The sequence below is a fragment of the Branchiostoma belcheri genome, unplaced genomic scaffold (assembly GCF_001625305.1).
Source record: "Branchiostoma belcheri isolate BF01 breed outbred unplaced genomic scaffold, Haploidv18h27 scaffold16, whole genome shotgun sequence".
Classification (NCBI taxonomy): domain Eukaryota; kingdom Metazoa; phylum Chordata; class Leptocardii; order Amphioxiformes; family Branchiostomatidae; genus Branchiostoma; species Branchiostoma belcheri.
In genome coordinates, this window is record NW_017803046.1 from 2,045,812 (window position 1) to 2,061,738 (window position 15,927).

At 38.1% G+C, this 15,927-nt stretch overlaps 1 protein-coding gene across 2 annotated transcripts in view; it reads right to left on the bottom strand.

Moving 5' to 3' along the window:
* The window catches only part of LOC109466087, a 67,862-nt gene that overhangs the window by 37,671 nt on the left and 14,264 nt on the right, over positions 1-15,927 (bottom strand). For both annotated transcript variants that reach the window (XM_019763697.1, XM_019763696.1), the window contains exons 15-18: positions 15,658-15,753; positions 14,412-14,486; positions 13,977-14,096; positions 3,268-3,405 (exon numbers count right to left, since the gene is read on the bottom strand). In XM_019763697.1, coding sequence (XP_019619256.1) covers positions 3,268-3,405; positions 13,977-14,096; positions 14,412-14,486; positions 15,658-15,753 — 429 coding nt within the window. The remainder of the gene's footprint in view (positions 1-3,267; positions 3,406-13,976; positions 14,097-14,411; positions 14,487-15,657; positions 15,754-15,927) is intronic.

The window sequence follows — 15,927 nt, forward strand, 5'->3', positions numbered from 1 at the left end:
CTTCCTAGTTGTTACAGTTTTCCCATCTATCATTGCAGTGGTTTGATTAAAAGTTCAAAATTCAATGTTTAAATTTTAACCCAGCCTTTTGTGTTGACTTCATGGCTCATTCCATAGCATTTAAGCCTATAATAGGATGCCTAGACCTGTTTTTATTTTTATTTTTTTTCGCCCTGTCGCTTCATATTTTTTCTGAAAAAATCCGAGAACCAACAAATTAAATTGGTGTGGCCTAATAATAGTATTATTTATAACATTTTAGAGTTGATTCAGAGCCTCAGACTCAGAAATCAGAAAAAAGCAGCGAATTTGTGAACCAATGATTTAATTTGGTGAGGGCCATTACCAAAAGGATGTAATCATTTTAACTCAACCAAATGAATCTAGCTTCCGAATATTCATGAGACTGCCTGAGGATACAGACAAGATTATGGTTTCCTCAGTAGAAGAAATATGGCACCTTGAATGCCACACAGACAGATTTTTCAAGCTCATCTAAGCCATGTTCTGCATACACATGTACATACCACATGGTCCGTTCAGCCATAGCACTATCATTTTCCACCTCTCCAATTTCATACATGTAAACTCAAACATGACCAATTTTTGAGATGCACGAATGGATGCTACAACATACATGAATAGAATATCATATCAAGAAAATTAAAGTTTGGTCGTGGAGTATCTAACAATGTCAGCAATCTTTTCAACTATGATTGGAACTAAAATGTGAATCAGAATTGAATGACCATTGCACTGATCTTATATATTGTGAAGTGCTGCACGGAGCTTTTGCAGTTTCAGTCAACTACTATACTTAAAGGCATAGGCTGTGATTGAATGAAGCACCTCCATGCGTTGGTTTTAAATTTTATGCAGAATTAGGGAAGGAGATCTTCAACGACTTGAGCTCTAATAAATCAAAATGCTGGAACCAAAAAGCAAACAAACAAACACACACAACACGGTCTAAAACATGACTCCTTTGACAAATGCAATGAACAAAGCCAATGATTCTTCATCAATTTCATATTACATGTATATATCATGTTTTTGTACATTGTTGCTCATAGAATTCATTCTGCTCAGGTCTAACATATATTAGATCCTTTATATCGACCCAACCCTGCTAAGCAGACTTTAAAGTAAATGAAATGGTCGACAGTAAATGCAGTATTAGAAAAGAGGCTGGATTAACGGCTCTGAAGATGTTAAACCTTGTTATCCGATGTCCCAAATTGCCAATAGACAGCATGAAAGGACATTAAATTGGCCTTCGTTTCCCTCTTAAAGCCCGATTTTATGGTTTGAAGTCATTCCTTCCCAAAAAGTAAAACATAAAATTTTATATGTGGATACCGTGCCATACACACATAGACTGCACAATGAGAATGCACAATGAAACATAAAGAGGCATCAATGTGTAAGCTGTGTTTCACGATTCTCCAATTTTGAGAGTGTTTTGAATTTCAAAGGCCATCACAGTATTTCAACTGACAACTGTTTTTTTTATCATCTACCCAAACAAGCAGGTCCTGAAGGCATTATAGGGTTTCTTTCACATTTCTTCATACAGAGTTGAAAAGTATCTCAGGCCAAGGCTTAAATTAAAAAAAATAAGATAGAATAGCCTCCAGTTAAATTCTGGACTTCTAGTTTAATTCCGAACTAATTTCCATATCACAGCATCCTTATCTAAATCTAGATGGGCTAATATCATAAACTATAGGTAAAAATGATGTAAGAAATGTGTATAATGTAGCATCCATCAAGGAACTCTTAGGGATTAATGCAATTCTGCAGAATTAATTCTGGGAACTGGAGTCGCAATTCTGCAGAAATCTGGGAACTGGAGCCAGAATTCTGGGAAGAATTCTGCAAAATTGGGTTAATCTCTAAGTGTTCCTTGATGGCTGCTACACACATGTATACACATTTCTTACATCATCTTTACTTATAGTTTATAATATTAGCCCATGATCTAGATGTAAGGTTGCTGAGATATCATATGGGAATTAGTCCAGAATTAAACTGGAAGTCCAGAATTAACGTGGAGGCTGTTATAGGTATTTTCACTAATATTGCAAGTTATTGCATGATAATCTTACATAAATAAAAATATTTTCCCTAATGAATGAAAAAATTCCTATGATTATGTTTTGAAAAAATTATTCCTTGAACTTCCGGTTATTCCCTCATAATTTTTTGTGCAATGCTCACAAAGAGAAAGGTACACAGGCAGTAACTGTAGGATATTCCATCTTGCAAGGGCATACTACACTGGAAGGCTTCTCCTTGGTACTGAACTGCTTTCTGGACAGAAATATCACATTTTACCTTGTAGAAAAGGTTAGAAACTTAAAGCAGGATATTTATTGTTGTAATGTAATCTACTAGTATCAGGTGCTCAAATATACACTCTCTCCAAACTCTGTCTTTAACTTGTGCAGGCAACTCTGAAAATTACCTGTACCTGACAAATTTTTGATTGCCTGCCTTGACAATACAATGTAACAACTGGAAGAAAAGTAACTGCAAACATTGAGCAATACTTAAAAGTTCAACGTCATGTGCTAGATTTTTGTATTCTTGATTATAGAATTATCATCACAATCATACATAATATGGCTAAGCTGTTCTGAATGAAAATTGGTAATAACAAAAAGGCATGCATGCATGCCATGTAAATGCAAATACCAGCTTCACATGTATATATGTACTAACCTACAATGTATGCCAGCTTGTACAGGAAGGTGTACTACACAACTGGTCTTTCAATTTCATGGACATGTGCTACGATAATCTTTGATTATCATCACAATCATACAAAATATGATATGCTGTTCTGAATACATAATTGTAATGATAATAACAGACCAGACACACCAGACACACATGTATACAACCTACATGTATGCCAGCTTGTACAGGAAGGTGTACTACTTCTTTCAATTTCAGTGCCATATAGCATGCATGTGCTATGATAATCTTTGATTATCATCAAATTCACAATCATACAAAATATGGTCAAACTGTTAAATGAATAAACATACATTGCAATTAATAACAACAGAAATGCATGCATGCAAATGCATACAAATATACTGACCTGTCCTGGCTTGTACAGTTAGGTGTGATACTAGTTTTTCAATTTCAAGTGACATATTATCATCACAATCATACAAAATCAGGTTAAGCTGTTGTGACTGAACACATACATTTTGATTGACATACAACTATAACAGTACAAGTGTGCCATGTACTGACCTGTGCAGGTTTGTACAGGAAGGTGTGTGTGTTGAGGTAGGTCTGGCTCCAGGGGGACAGTTTCTTGATGGTGAGGTTCTTCACCACATGGCGAACACCCTCCTGGTACCCCAGGAATGTAGCACACAGCTCTGCCAGCTAAGCAGGGAGGAGGGAGAGATACACGCTACACGTCAGTGGTGCACGGGGCGGGCTGGAGCAAGTCAGCACGGTGGTTAATATAGCATCTAGCAGCACTTCGGCAGAGCGTAGTGCGCCTGCAGGCAATAAACCCGGAAAGTGCCTAGCACTTCTACATCAGGGCTCGAAATGCTGGGTGCATGTGCACCTTTAAGTGCACCTAAAATTGGAGCTGTGCATCCAATTGATTTTTTTTCAGTGGGTTCACTGGTGAATTCAAATATTTTTGTAGGTATTTTTGTATTATCCTATATTCTTGGCATCTAAGTGTCAAAAAAGTAATAAAATCTTTGATGTTACAGTAGTACTTGTTTAAGATTTTGAAGTCACATGTAGCTCACATTTCAGATTCAAGCTCAGAAGAGGAGTAGTAAGATCTGTAACTAGGTTTATTTTTATATGGTGCACCCAAAAAAACACAATCGTCATGCACTTAATTTTTTTTGGTCAGTGCACCTATTCTAAAAAATGAATTTTGAGCCCTGAATGTACAAATGTACCTGCACACACTTTAGGAATTTAGGAAGAATGGATCATACTGGTACTAACAACTGTTTAGAAACCATGGCCAGTATGTCTTTTATACCTCGTAGGTGATGACAGTCAATACACGTCAGTTAAATAAAAATACACATGCACTTAGAGTTAACAAACCCACTACATGGCCCAGTGTAGGTTAGGTGCTGGTAGACATCAGCAATATACATGTACCTGCACAGCTCGAATTTTACCTACACTAACCTGTATATGCTGGTGGTATTTCAAGCCTTGAAAAAGGTTGTAGGAAAAGGAAGAGAGACCCTAAGAAAGTAAAACATAATTTATACTGCTTTACATGCAGGATACTTAAAATTTTGAATAATGGTACTTATCAGTGACAGCTGTTGAGTGGGCTGCAATGAACCGACTCATTAACAAACAGTACATTCACTGTACGGCACCAATTATCAAGTTTTAGTATCTTGAAATGTCAGGCACAAAAATAAACCTATTGTTAGTGCCACATACAGCAATGACTCCTAATAGGGGAAATCCAGAAGTTGAAGGCTGCTCAGTTTGTATTTTTAGATGTTTTTCTATTCCCTCACATATGTGGTAGCGTTTAAGGCCCAAGATTCTCCCATGCACGGTTCAATAGTCACAACCTACAAGGGGCTTTGAATAACACTAATTTGAATAGTGAAAAAAATGAAAGAGTAGAGAACAAGCATTCGGTTGATGACCTCTAATACACCTGGCGAAGCAATCACTATAATAATAATATTGATTTTAGGCTTGACAGACATCACACAGTTTGGGTATGGTGGGCAGCTGACTCAAAAGATCAATGGAAGAGAAAATACGGCACTAAATAGGAAAATAATATTGAGTAAGGTAATGCCAATTATATTACACAGTCTACACTCAAAATTGTAGAAATCACAACCTCTATATAACAGAACGACCAACAGTTACTGGCCAATATGACCACTTAGGCCACACCAAGTAAATTTTATGGATGACGTCCTTTGGAGACCCTAAATCTAATGCGAGAGGGCGAAAAAAAAACAAGAAGGACCCTAAAAAACAAGATGCCTAGATTAGAAATATACTTAGAGACGACAAATGTTAGGACACAAATTGAATGAGGTGACACAGTGTAACAAGCAAGAAGTCTTTTTTTCATCGTCAAAACAGCAATAAATCAGGTGGAACAGCAGTTGTCGTCCTGTCCTGTTTTCACGTTACAGGTTTCACGTCAATCTGACGATTTGCGGCACTGTTGTGACTCTTTGGTCATAGTTACAGGAAGCAGCATTTCTTTTTTTTTTTTCTAGGAACAGGCCAAAATCAATGCGCGCGCGGACGTCATCCATAAAATTTACTTGGTGTGGCCTTATCTGTATATAATTTTTCTTATTGACTATTAATTAAATCCTGTCTATACTGATCAACTGTCCACATAGACCAGAAAGACAGATGCTGGCTAGATCCCTGGCCTAGACTCTTAGTATAATACAATCTATAATGATCTTCATTCTAATAAATGACAACTTACACACAAGTTACAGACAACACTAGGCAACATTTCCAACATAAAAACTTTTTAAGTAGTCTGGAAACGTACGTAGGAGTAACAACTGTTACACAACATTGTCAAATAGCCTTAAGTGCATTTCTACATGGGTTCAAGTAAGTAACTGCAAATTCTGTTCTTTATTGCCATTCGCCTGTTAATGCTATCTGATGTAGACAAGATGAAATACGTCTGTGGGTAGCCTGGATGCCAGACCCAAAGCACACTGGACACAAAATATCTCAGTGTGCAAGGGCTCACTGAGATATTTGTGTCCAGTGTGCTATGGGTCTGGAACCCAGGCTAGTCTGTGGGAAGATAGAAGGCAGATATAGGTCAATTTGCAGTTGGTGTTGGTTTTGCCATCAACACAATCAACACACCTACACGGTACTTTCATGTCGGACATAAGGCAGTGAAATAAATGTCAGATGGTATCAGTAATTGGCGCCTGAAGTAGGAAAGTCTAGTGTGAAAAGCTTGTAGCAAGCCATGAAAGTCTATTAGACTAAAAGGCTTCGTAGCAAGAAAAATGGTAAAGCCATCAGAGATTTAGATACATATCAAAGTAGCCAGACTAAATTGCACTCCTAAATGCCTATCCAACTGTCTGGGCCCCCACAGTCAGACATTGTGTAACAGTCAGCCTAGGAAAATCAAAGGAGAAAACAAGTCTTAGTTAGATTGATTCTAAATGCCCCCTTCAGAGATATTGAAAGGAGAAGTATGTCAGGTGGCGATATCGTTGTTGCTAACACAAAATTCTGATATAAATTGATTCAAAAGATCTTAAAAGAAAAAGGAAGATGACCTGGAGCATATTCCTACTTGTATAAAGTGCTACTATTTACATCAGTAATTATAATTACAATCATGTAGGTGAAGGTCCAAACCAAAGAACTGTAGTCAGGAATCCAGGGTCATCTGCTTTTTTTACAGAACTGTGGGTTAACCCCTGACCATCTCACAGATACAGAAACGAGTGCCCAAATCATGCATGTAAGACAGAAGTACTGACCCGTCCAAACACATAATTGATCATTTCTACCTACACATGGCATCACAGCCCACACAGGCCAGATGATGCCTTTTGAAGTTATCACGAAGGAACCACCATTACTGTTCATCAAACCTAGCATCCATCACTTACACACCACTACAAAGCTTTTAGTTACTGGTAGCTAACCTGGCATGGTCACTACGGTATACTACCCACACATCCTATTAGACTCTGTATCTGTATAGCTGCTATAAATTAAGCTAAGCCCTTCAGCGTAACACACTAGGTTTACAGGCACATGGAATAGTGGCAGCTGGCTACACAAATATTACACAGAACGACCAGTTCTACCTAACTTACACTTGTTAGACTATTAGAAGTTGTGGCCGATCAATAAATGTGATAAAGATCTACTACGAGAGATAAATAAATAATAGTACAACTAAGTATACCTCTGCAGTGATTGTATTTTGCATAGGAAGGAAAAGGATAGTTTTTTTCAGCTTTTAAAGACCATATAACACCAATAACACTAAAACACAAGTTCCTCAAAATAGTCAATCATGATTATTTAATGAACACAGACACTTGGATCAAAACTACACTCTTCTGATGTTGATTAACATCAAATCTTGGAAATCATTCTTCCAATTCTTGATTTCTGCTGCTGTCATTTCATCCAATTAAATTCTGCCAATGACGTCAGTGAGCATGGCGGCTGATTCAGAACCTGAGAAAACGGCTCATGAAAACGTTCTTTGAAGAAGCAAACATTAATAACTTACATGCATGCAGTTACAATAATTATGTATAATTATCATTTCCTCTTGAAAGAATGTTATTAACGAGTTGTGGTACCATGGTCTATGTGGAAAAAATAAGTGGTTGTTATAGCCAGATGGCCATTATAGAGGTTGTCAATTGGAAAGTTTGTATGCAAAAATGAAGACAAGGCACCATTTATTTTGCATGCAGCTGTTACTTAAAACAAACTCTTTTTAAAAATTGATCTGAAATAGATCTCTTGTCAAGCTGTTTTTCACTCATTTGTCTCAGAGAGGCTCTTGCCAAATGATGACCCAGACTGTCATTTGTAGATAATCTTGTTATAAAACACTTCCAACCACCTGTTGCTTTATACTGTATTCATTTTGATATTTCTAGAGGGATGTTGTTCTTCTCTGCAGAAATTTCTGCTGCAGAAATTAAATTTTCACAATGAAATTGAAAACAGAATGTTCATTAAAATCATTCACTTTACATCATACTTGTCAAATATTTATGATCACTTTTAATTTGAATGCTTTGATATGAAAAATACATGTATTAGCACTTGTCAAAATAGGAAAAGTGGAATTCCAAACTTAAAGTGGAGGGTGTTAACAGTAAAAGCTCTGTATAAACTCTTCACCTGAAAGTAAACTTATGTCATTGTATCTTCTAGCAGCATGTGCCTGTTCCCACTAGACAATGTCAAGTGTTGTATGTACATTGTACCATGTACTTAGTATAATATAAGTACGAAATGTATTACCTGATATATGTTTCAACCTCCTCTGAGCTCTCTCCAGTTATTTCTGACTGGTTCAAAGGTACTTAGTATTCATGGTTCTACTTTACAGCTTTGTGATAAAGCGATTTACTACCTGGTATTAGCAGGTCTATCTGTTACCATAAACCTGTGCAATCTCGCCTGTACGCGCTCAGGGACTCAAACAGGCAACACGGCGTTCATGCACCGTTGTGTCATGTGTAACAATGTGTGAGGCTAGGGACAAATTAAGAGGATTACTTGGAGCACATCAAGTGAGAAAAATGGTCTCTTTTGTTCTTTTGTTTCTTCACATGTAATGCTACTGTACAAAGAAATGAAAACAATGTAGGATGTTAAAGAAAAAGAATAAATATGAACAAGGGCTAGCCTGGTAAAGTTAGGTGAACACTTACTTAATTTATTTTAAAGGCTTCAAATGGATTTAGATTTTCTAAATTCCCTTCTGAGTTAACATCTTAAGTATCTAGTTTTTGTACATGACATTCAAATAGAACACCCACCTGAATTTTATAACAAAGTCATGAGATGTATTGACAGGACAGTTGAAAATATGCAGCAATCTGACCCCCATAAAAACATTGCTCCAGCATTCCTATGAATTGTTTAACATTATTCTTGCTGTTCTTATTAAGCAAATAATTTGTCAAACTTTTGCATAAAACATTGCCTCTGGGCAGGAAGTTTAATTTTTCCATCGAACACATATGATGAAGTCACTAATAATATTTGAGAACGCCCCTCCTTATCTTCCATCATCTCCCTTAACATGAAAACTAAGCCTGTCAAGGGCGTTGCTAGGCAACGTGACGTGCGTCTTTTCGCCCTGAGGCTTCCATAACGACTGGGTTAAACCATTTCTGATCAGCACGGGGGTGAGCGTGTGGAGGAGGGGATTACATTTAATCTTTTTCTGTAGGTGTTTATGGGCGACAATTTGCCCAATTACAAATTAACCTTTGGTGGGGTACTTATTATGTAATCAGATAAATACGTTTTTGATACCAGTCTTTCATACCAGGTACACGAGTATCTGAAAATCTACGGCTAATGTCTAGCTTGCCAGGCAATCCTTGATCTGAAAATGGCAAGTAAATCAAAGACCTGCTTAGATAGATGCTCATATGAAATGTCAAGCTACTGAAATTGCCAACCCTGGGATATCTATTGCTTAAACGACCGATTATCCAAAAGGGCATCTTGCAACTTAAATGTCAATTATCTAACAAATTGCAAACGAAGGTGAAACAAGCATGGCCTTCTGTATCTGACATTTTTTGTGAGAAATATATTTTTCCTGTTACTCACTAACTGACATGTTTTGTGAGAAATGAATGTTACAGTTACTTGAGAAATGATCATGTGATGTAGGATTGTCTGATAATTATACTGTGCAGGTATTTCTGAAGTGTATCTGCACCTACATGTAACCTGCATTAGGTACAAAAATATGTAGGTGGATTTTTGCCTTCTGTTCAGCAACGTTACTAAATACCTTAACCGACCTCAAATGGCCCCAACTGACCCTTCCTGGTAAAATATGGAGTTATAAATGGGTTATAAACCCTTTTTAACACTATTGATAAATAGGAAAAACACTAACTCTGACATTTTTACCAGCTTTTTTTGCAGTGCACCATGCGCCATATTGTTTGTTCAGCAACTATTGCCTCAAATTAAAAAAAAATAGAGATACCTCATGTAACTTGTTTTAAGGCTATTTTATAAGCTTCAAGTATAGAATAATGACAAAAATGTGATAAGAAATGGCAGTAAATATCAATATCAAACAGATTTCCTCATGCAGAAGACTTTTTGTTGAGCTGCCGTAAAATTGCATTGAATGCCTTTTAACTCTCCACAGGAGTTTGTCACATACAACTTTTACAAGCACTATTGTTATACTTGTCAAAGAAACCAAAGAGGCTGCAAGCAATAGAAACTTATGATATCATGTGATGCAGGCATTATCTAATTCAGCGTAAGAAACACTGGTACGGAGCTTGGGGCACAGTGACATGCAGCTCTGACAATCTAATATAACCAGCTGCCACATTCCTGCTGTTTTCCCAAAGGCTATAATATGTTGTATAGCAACACACGTAAAACAGATATTGATCAAAGTCTCCAAAGAGGCTCCGGGTACGGCAGCTACGCAACAGGCTAATATCTCGCTATCAATGCCCTTTACGGAAGTCCTCTGACGCACATTGCGAACAAAAACACAGCTACACTAAGTTCTATCCTTGGCGCTAATGCCATATATGGTATCACATCCGAGTGGTACATTGTGGAGAACCCTTGGAGACTGTGTGACAGCTTTGAACTACACCCCGTTCATTTGTCAGGACTACTTTGTGTTTGGTCTAACTTCATGCATCATCAATGGGGAACCCTAAATCCTATAACCCTCTCGACAGCAGTTTGTCACATTCAAGCAAAGATTATATTTGTCAAAGATGTGCAAAAACCCAAGGGCCTTTACAGAGTTAGCGCAGCTGGCGGTGGAAACGTACGATTGACGCAGGTGTGCAGAAATTACAGAGCGCCCCCTCGGCGTTACATTCTGACGTGTGTGGAGCGTACGGTGGATACAGGTGGACATGCCCCAATGGGAGATCATGACGGCTGCTGACGCAAACTCCCCTTGTCTCCAGGCCCAGCTTGTTTGTCACCCACACTATCACCAACATTAGCCTGTCTCGGTTAATGCCCTTCTCCTGGGGGGCTCTTGTATCAACACTGCACATGCTACTGAATCATTGATCAATGAGCAGCCTCTGAGGACCAGGAAATTCTAACTACTTCTGGTATCTGTTCAACTGAGGTCCATTCAAACAGAATTGAGGTCCACCTACTGATGTTTCAGTGGCAAAAATTCAACTTGAAACTACATAATTTCATATCATTACGACTGCTGACGCAAACTCCTCTTTTCTCCAGGCCCAGCTTGTTTGTCACCCACACTATCACTGACAGTGGCCTGTCTCGGTTAATGCCCTTCTTGACGGGGGTCGCATCAACACTCCACATGCTACTGAATCATTGGGCAGCCTCTGAGGACCAGGAAACTCTAACTACTTCTGGTATTTGTTCCACAGAGCTCCATTTGAATAGGATTGAGGTCCACCTACTGATGTTTCAGCAGCAAATATGAGACATCATTACAACTGCTGACGCAAACTCCTCTTGTCTCCTGGTCCAGCTTGTTTGTCACCCACACTATCACTGACAGTAACCTGTCTCGGTTAATGCCCTTCTGGTGGAAGGTGGTCATATCAACACTCCACATGCTACTGAATCATTGGCCAGCCTCTGAGTCTGAGGACCAGGAAACTCTAACTACCGGTACTTCTGGTATCTGTTCAACAGAACTCCATTCACAAAAGGATCAAGGTCCACCTACTGATGTTTCAGTGACGATTATTAGACTTGAATCTTAATTTCATATCATTACAACTGCTGACGCAAACTCTTCCTGTCCCTAGGCCTAGCTTCTTTGTCACCCACGCTATCACAGACAGTAGCCTACTTCAATTAATGCCTTTCTTGTGGGAGGGGTCATATCAACACAATGACTGAGCAACCTCTGAGGACCAGGAAACACATTCAAACTACTCTTATTTGTTGAACAGAGCTTCATTTTCAAAAGGATTGCTGTCCTGCTTTGGATGTTTCAATGAACAATGTTAAACTTGAAAACTTCATGTGTTGCCGGCAAGAATCTCAACACAATTAATGCTACTGCATCATCATTTAGATGTGAAGGTCACTGAAGAAGAAAAGGGTAATTTCTGGACACTGTCATCAGGTACATGTATTTGTTCAACATACATGTAGGTTGAAATCAAAACTATAACATTCTAAAATACTTATCATAAGAATAGGATTGCATTCAAAATCCTCTAATTGCCATAACGTGTCCAACATACAAGTCATTATATTTTGATGATTGAACATTGCCTTACACTTTTATGTGTTACAGTGAAATTCCTTTCCAACCATGTATAATTTGCCGAATGAAGTTTTGAATAAATGTGTGGGAGTCTGAGTTTTAACTTTAAGGACAGTAGACATCTCTAAAGACTCACTCAAGAACTCCCATCACTGTAACAGTGATTCATACATGTATCCCCCCACATGTCAACGTCCCCTATAGCTGAGCGATTGCAAAAGGAAACCGCAATTATGTCAAATACGTCATTCTGACTCCCCGACGACAGAGTCTTCAGTCATGGGGAATGTTACACCGCCTCCCTTGTCAAGATAATTTAGACCACACAAAAATCAATAAATCCTTCTTTGATGAATTTCTCCCTTTCCTTTCATGGCAAAACGAAGAAGGAAAAAGCAATGCCGTGGCTATGACGTGAAACAGCTCAACTGAACATGCGATTAGCCAATTGGGAGACTCTAGGGATCACATATGGAAGCCCCATCTCAAATTATAGTGAGGTACAGAACAGAGTCAAGAAAAATAAAGGTCCATACGAAGTCCTCCTAACTATTAGCAAAGAAATGAAAACTGATTTTGTATACCATAGCCATGTGTTATGGTCATAAGTCAAAACTATGATATGCAAGGAACAGTCCTGTGAGGAAGAAAGAGGGGGTATGAAATTTTTAAAATGGGAGGATAAATCACATATCAGAGAATGGACAGACATGGCACTAAGTGAAACATTAAGAGGAAGAGAAAACCAAGATGGGTGGAGAAAACTGGTAGACAGATGTTCTGTGGTGCCCCAATGCAATGGTCAAATAATCAAACTTAGGGATATGATTTGAGATGAGATGAGAACATGCATGGAAATGAACAGCAATTAGATTAAGGGGCAATAACAATAATATTTGTTCTTAATATTTGTTAAAGAATTTCATGTTTACCTCCATAACACCGAGGTACTTAATAGATGACAACTCAAATTTCTTTTGTTCATTTTTCACTCACATTAGTATCATCTTGGCCTTGTACAATCATGTATACTGACTTTGAAAAAATATGTTGATCTGGGGAAAATGAAACTTGTGTCTCCTTATGACTAATGGTATGTAAACCACAAACACACAGAGTTTAGTCCGGTTGCTTGCTGTGCACTTATATAATTTGCCAGTTTAATGGAGATGTGGCTTATGAGGATTTCCTGACTTCAGTGTTAGGTACTTTATTGAGAGTACTTACTAATGGCAGGAAAGGCTCCAAATCCCATAGGATTAACCTACAGGGTGAATAGGCTTTAACGTCAAGCAGGGAACGTAAGCCTCAGCTTGAGATGATTATGGTGCGTAAAATCATTCTTGACTCGTGACAGACAGATAAGACTGGCTGATTAACTGTCTTTCCCCTGATATGTAAGCCTGGAGCAATTCATAACATACTCTACCAATTCATTATTGAGATATGATCACTAGTTAAGACAGTTTGTGTTTCTGGGTACCTTCATAAATTACTTTTGAAATTGCTTTATTCCTATGCTTTTTACCATGAACTTTTAACTGTTTTTTCTTGTCTGCTTTTGGCCCACATGTTTTCATTGAGCTTGAAAATGCTTAGACCTTACTACTAAGACCTTGGATTCAAGCAAAAAATTAATGCAGTCTGGTTCATGTGGCATTAATGTGTGAAATAGTGACCTCTTGTGGGAACTGCAAGAACTGCAGTGTCAGTCAGGCAAAATTCTGCAACTGTAAGTTTACAAGTTGTGCAGCTCAGATACAATCAAACCTGCCCGAGAAGGTTTTCTTGGACAGGTGGCCTTCTTGGGCAAGCCACTTTATGCTTGCATCTGTGAAAAAAAATTCTGACCTGGAAAATTGGTTGTTATAGCCAGGTGGCCAGTTAAGAGGTAACTGCTTTGGCAAGTTTGACTGTACACAGTTCTAGACAAAAGGGTACATGTAATAGATTTATGTACATGTACCTTTCCCAGGTAGATGTGTCCGACTGACTCCACATACACAGGTGCCTCAGGAGGGGCAGACAGACAACTTTCTGCCGAGGTTCCAATCTGCGAGGCAAAGTAACGACTCAGTCCCTCCATCTGGGGTTTGGAAAAATATTACACAATATGGGTTGAAACATGAAATTATGAGCTATGCAATACAAAACTTCACGTTTTCAGCTGGACATAGTTACTTTGGCCCTTGCCATAGCTCCAACCACCTCACCTATATATGCAGAATAAGAACATAAAAATGCAAAGATTCAACAGACACTCACACAGTTACTCTCATTGGTCGAACAGCTAATTGCCATTCTCTCATTGTTTGAACTGCTAATTGCCATTCTCTCATTGGTTGAGCTGCTAATTGTGATGGACAGTCAGCTCTACAATGCCCGAGTCTGAGTACCTTACCTTTTCCATGTTGGCCACCAATTTCCCATAATGCTCCTTGGGAAGAAGCTGCTTTTTGACAGCTGGTAAGTACATCTGCAAAGTACAGGGAATCAAGTTAGTAATTGATGCTCTATACTTTACATCTGAGAAACAGATTAACTTCAGCATGCTTACCGTAATAGGAGTTAGTACCGAAACCTAGTCCTTGTGTCCAATATTTTAAAGCTACCTTATGTAACATTTGGATACAAAAAAGTCAATTTTCTAGTCATTTCTTTATAAAGTCGAATCAACACCACTCAAGTGGAGGTGCCAAAGTATTACAGCTTACAAGAATGTTTAAAAGCTGGGAACACAGCTGTCAGTTATGTTTGTTTACATTCTGGTATTTTGTGGTGGTGCCCCAAAATGAGTAACCCTCATGTGGGCTGTTTTGATGCCAACCATCAATGTCAAAAATGTGAGATAATTGCACAAATATGTTGAAAAGTGGAAGTTAGTAATTACAATCACAAGAAGATGTTTTCTATTAGAATATTTCACTTTTTGGCACAAAAATGTTACATAATGCCACTTTAACAGTTGTTTGATAATCAAACCTATAACAGGTACAAGTTTGTGTTAAGTCACAGTCCCTTAAACTCTCCACATGCTGATTTTGGTACCTTCATCACCATAGTGCTGTGTGAATCATAATCTTACCCATCGCAAGCGGAAACTTGCTATAACAAGCTGTGATTGTGAAAAAATACAAATATGTGGTGTCAACAAAAGGCAAGCATGCTATGAAAGGGTGATATTTGCTATATGCTAAAATTAATGAGGTGATCGCAAAATTATGATATCAAAATGCAACGAATCACATATGTACAATGTATATGATATACAATGTACTAATTATGCTACCCACCACCTTTGTTAAAATATACTTTCAGTGTTGCTACCGATTAATGTATTATTTGTTTATTTATTTTTAACTTTTATTTGTTGCTTACAGTGTATGTTTTATTTGAATTGAATCTCTGAACCATGTGCACTATTACAAATGTACCTCATCTATTTCTGTATATCTACAATGTACCTCCTATGTTACCTTTTGATTTGATTTGACTCTGTACCATTTGTATTCTAATGTTTTCATTTGTTGGGCTGGGCTGCGTGTAGTGGCAAGACACAAAAATAAACTTTCATTCATTCATTCATTTATCTATTCATTCATTCATACAACATATTGCAAACTTTCTGGAATTTCTGGCAGCCCCACCTGCATGCCACTCCTGAGGGCTGCAGCGAAATGTTCCTCAGACTTGAGGATGGTGTGGATGGCCTTCTGACGGGACTGTTCCAACTGGCACAGGGTCTGCACAACAGGGAGAGACAGGGAAAATAATGTTGATGCCAATTAGTAACTGTGAAATATGGATGTTACTAGTAGTCCATAGTACTATTATGTTAAACATAAATCCCTGAACACAATGTACAAAAATCACGCCTGTCCCTGTCCCTGTCCCTGGTACTGAACACCATATACAAT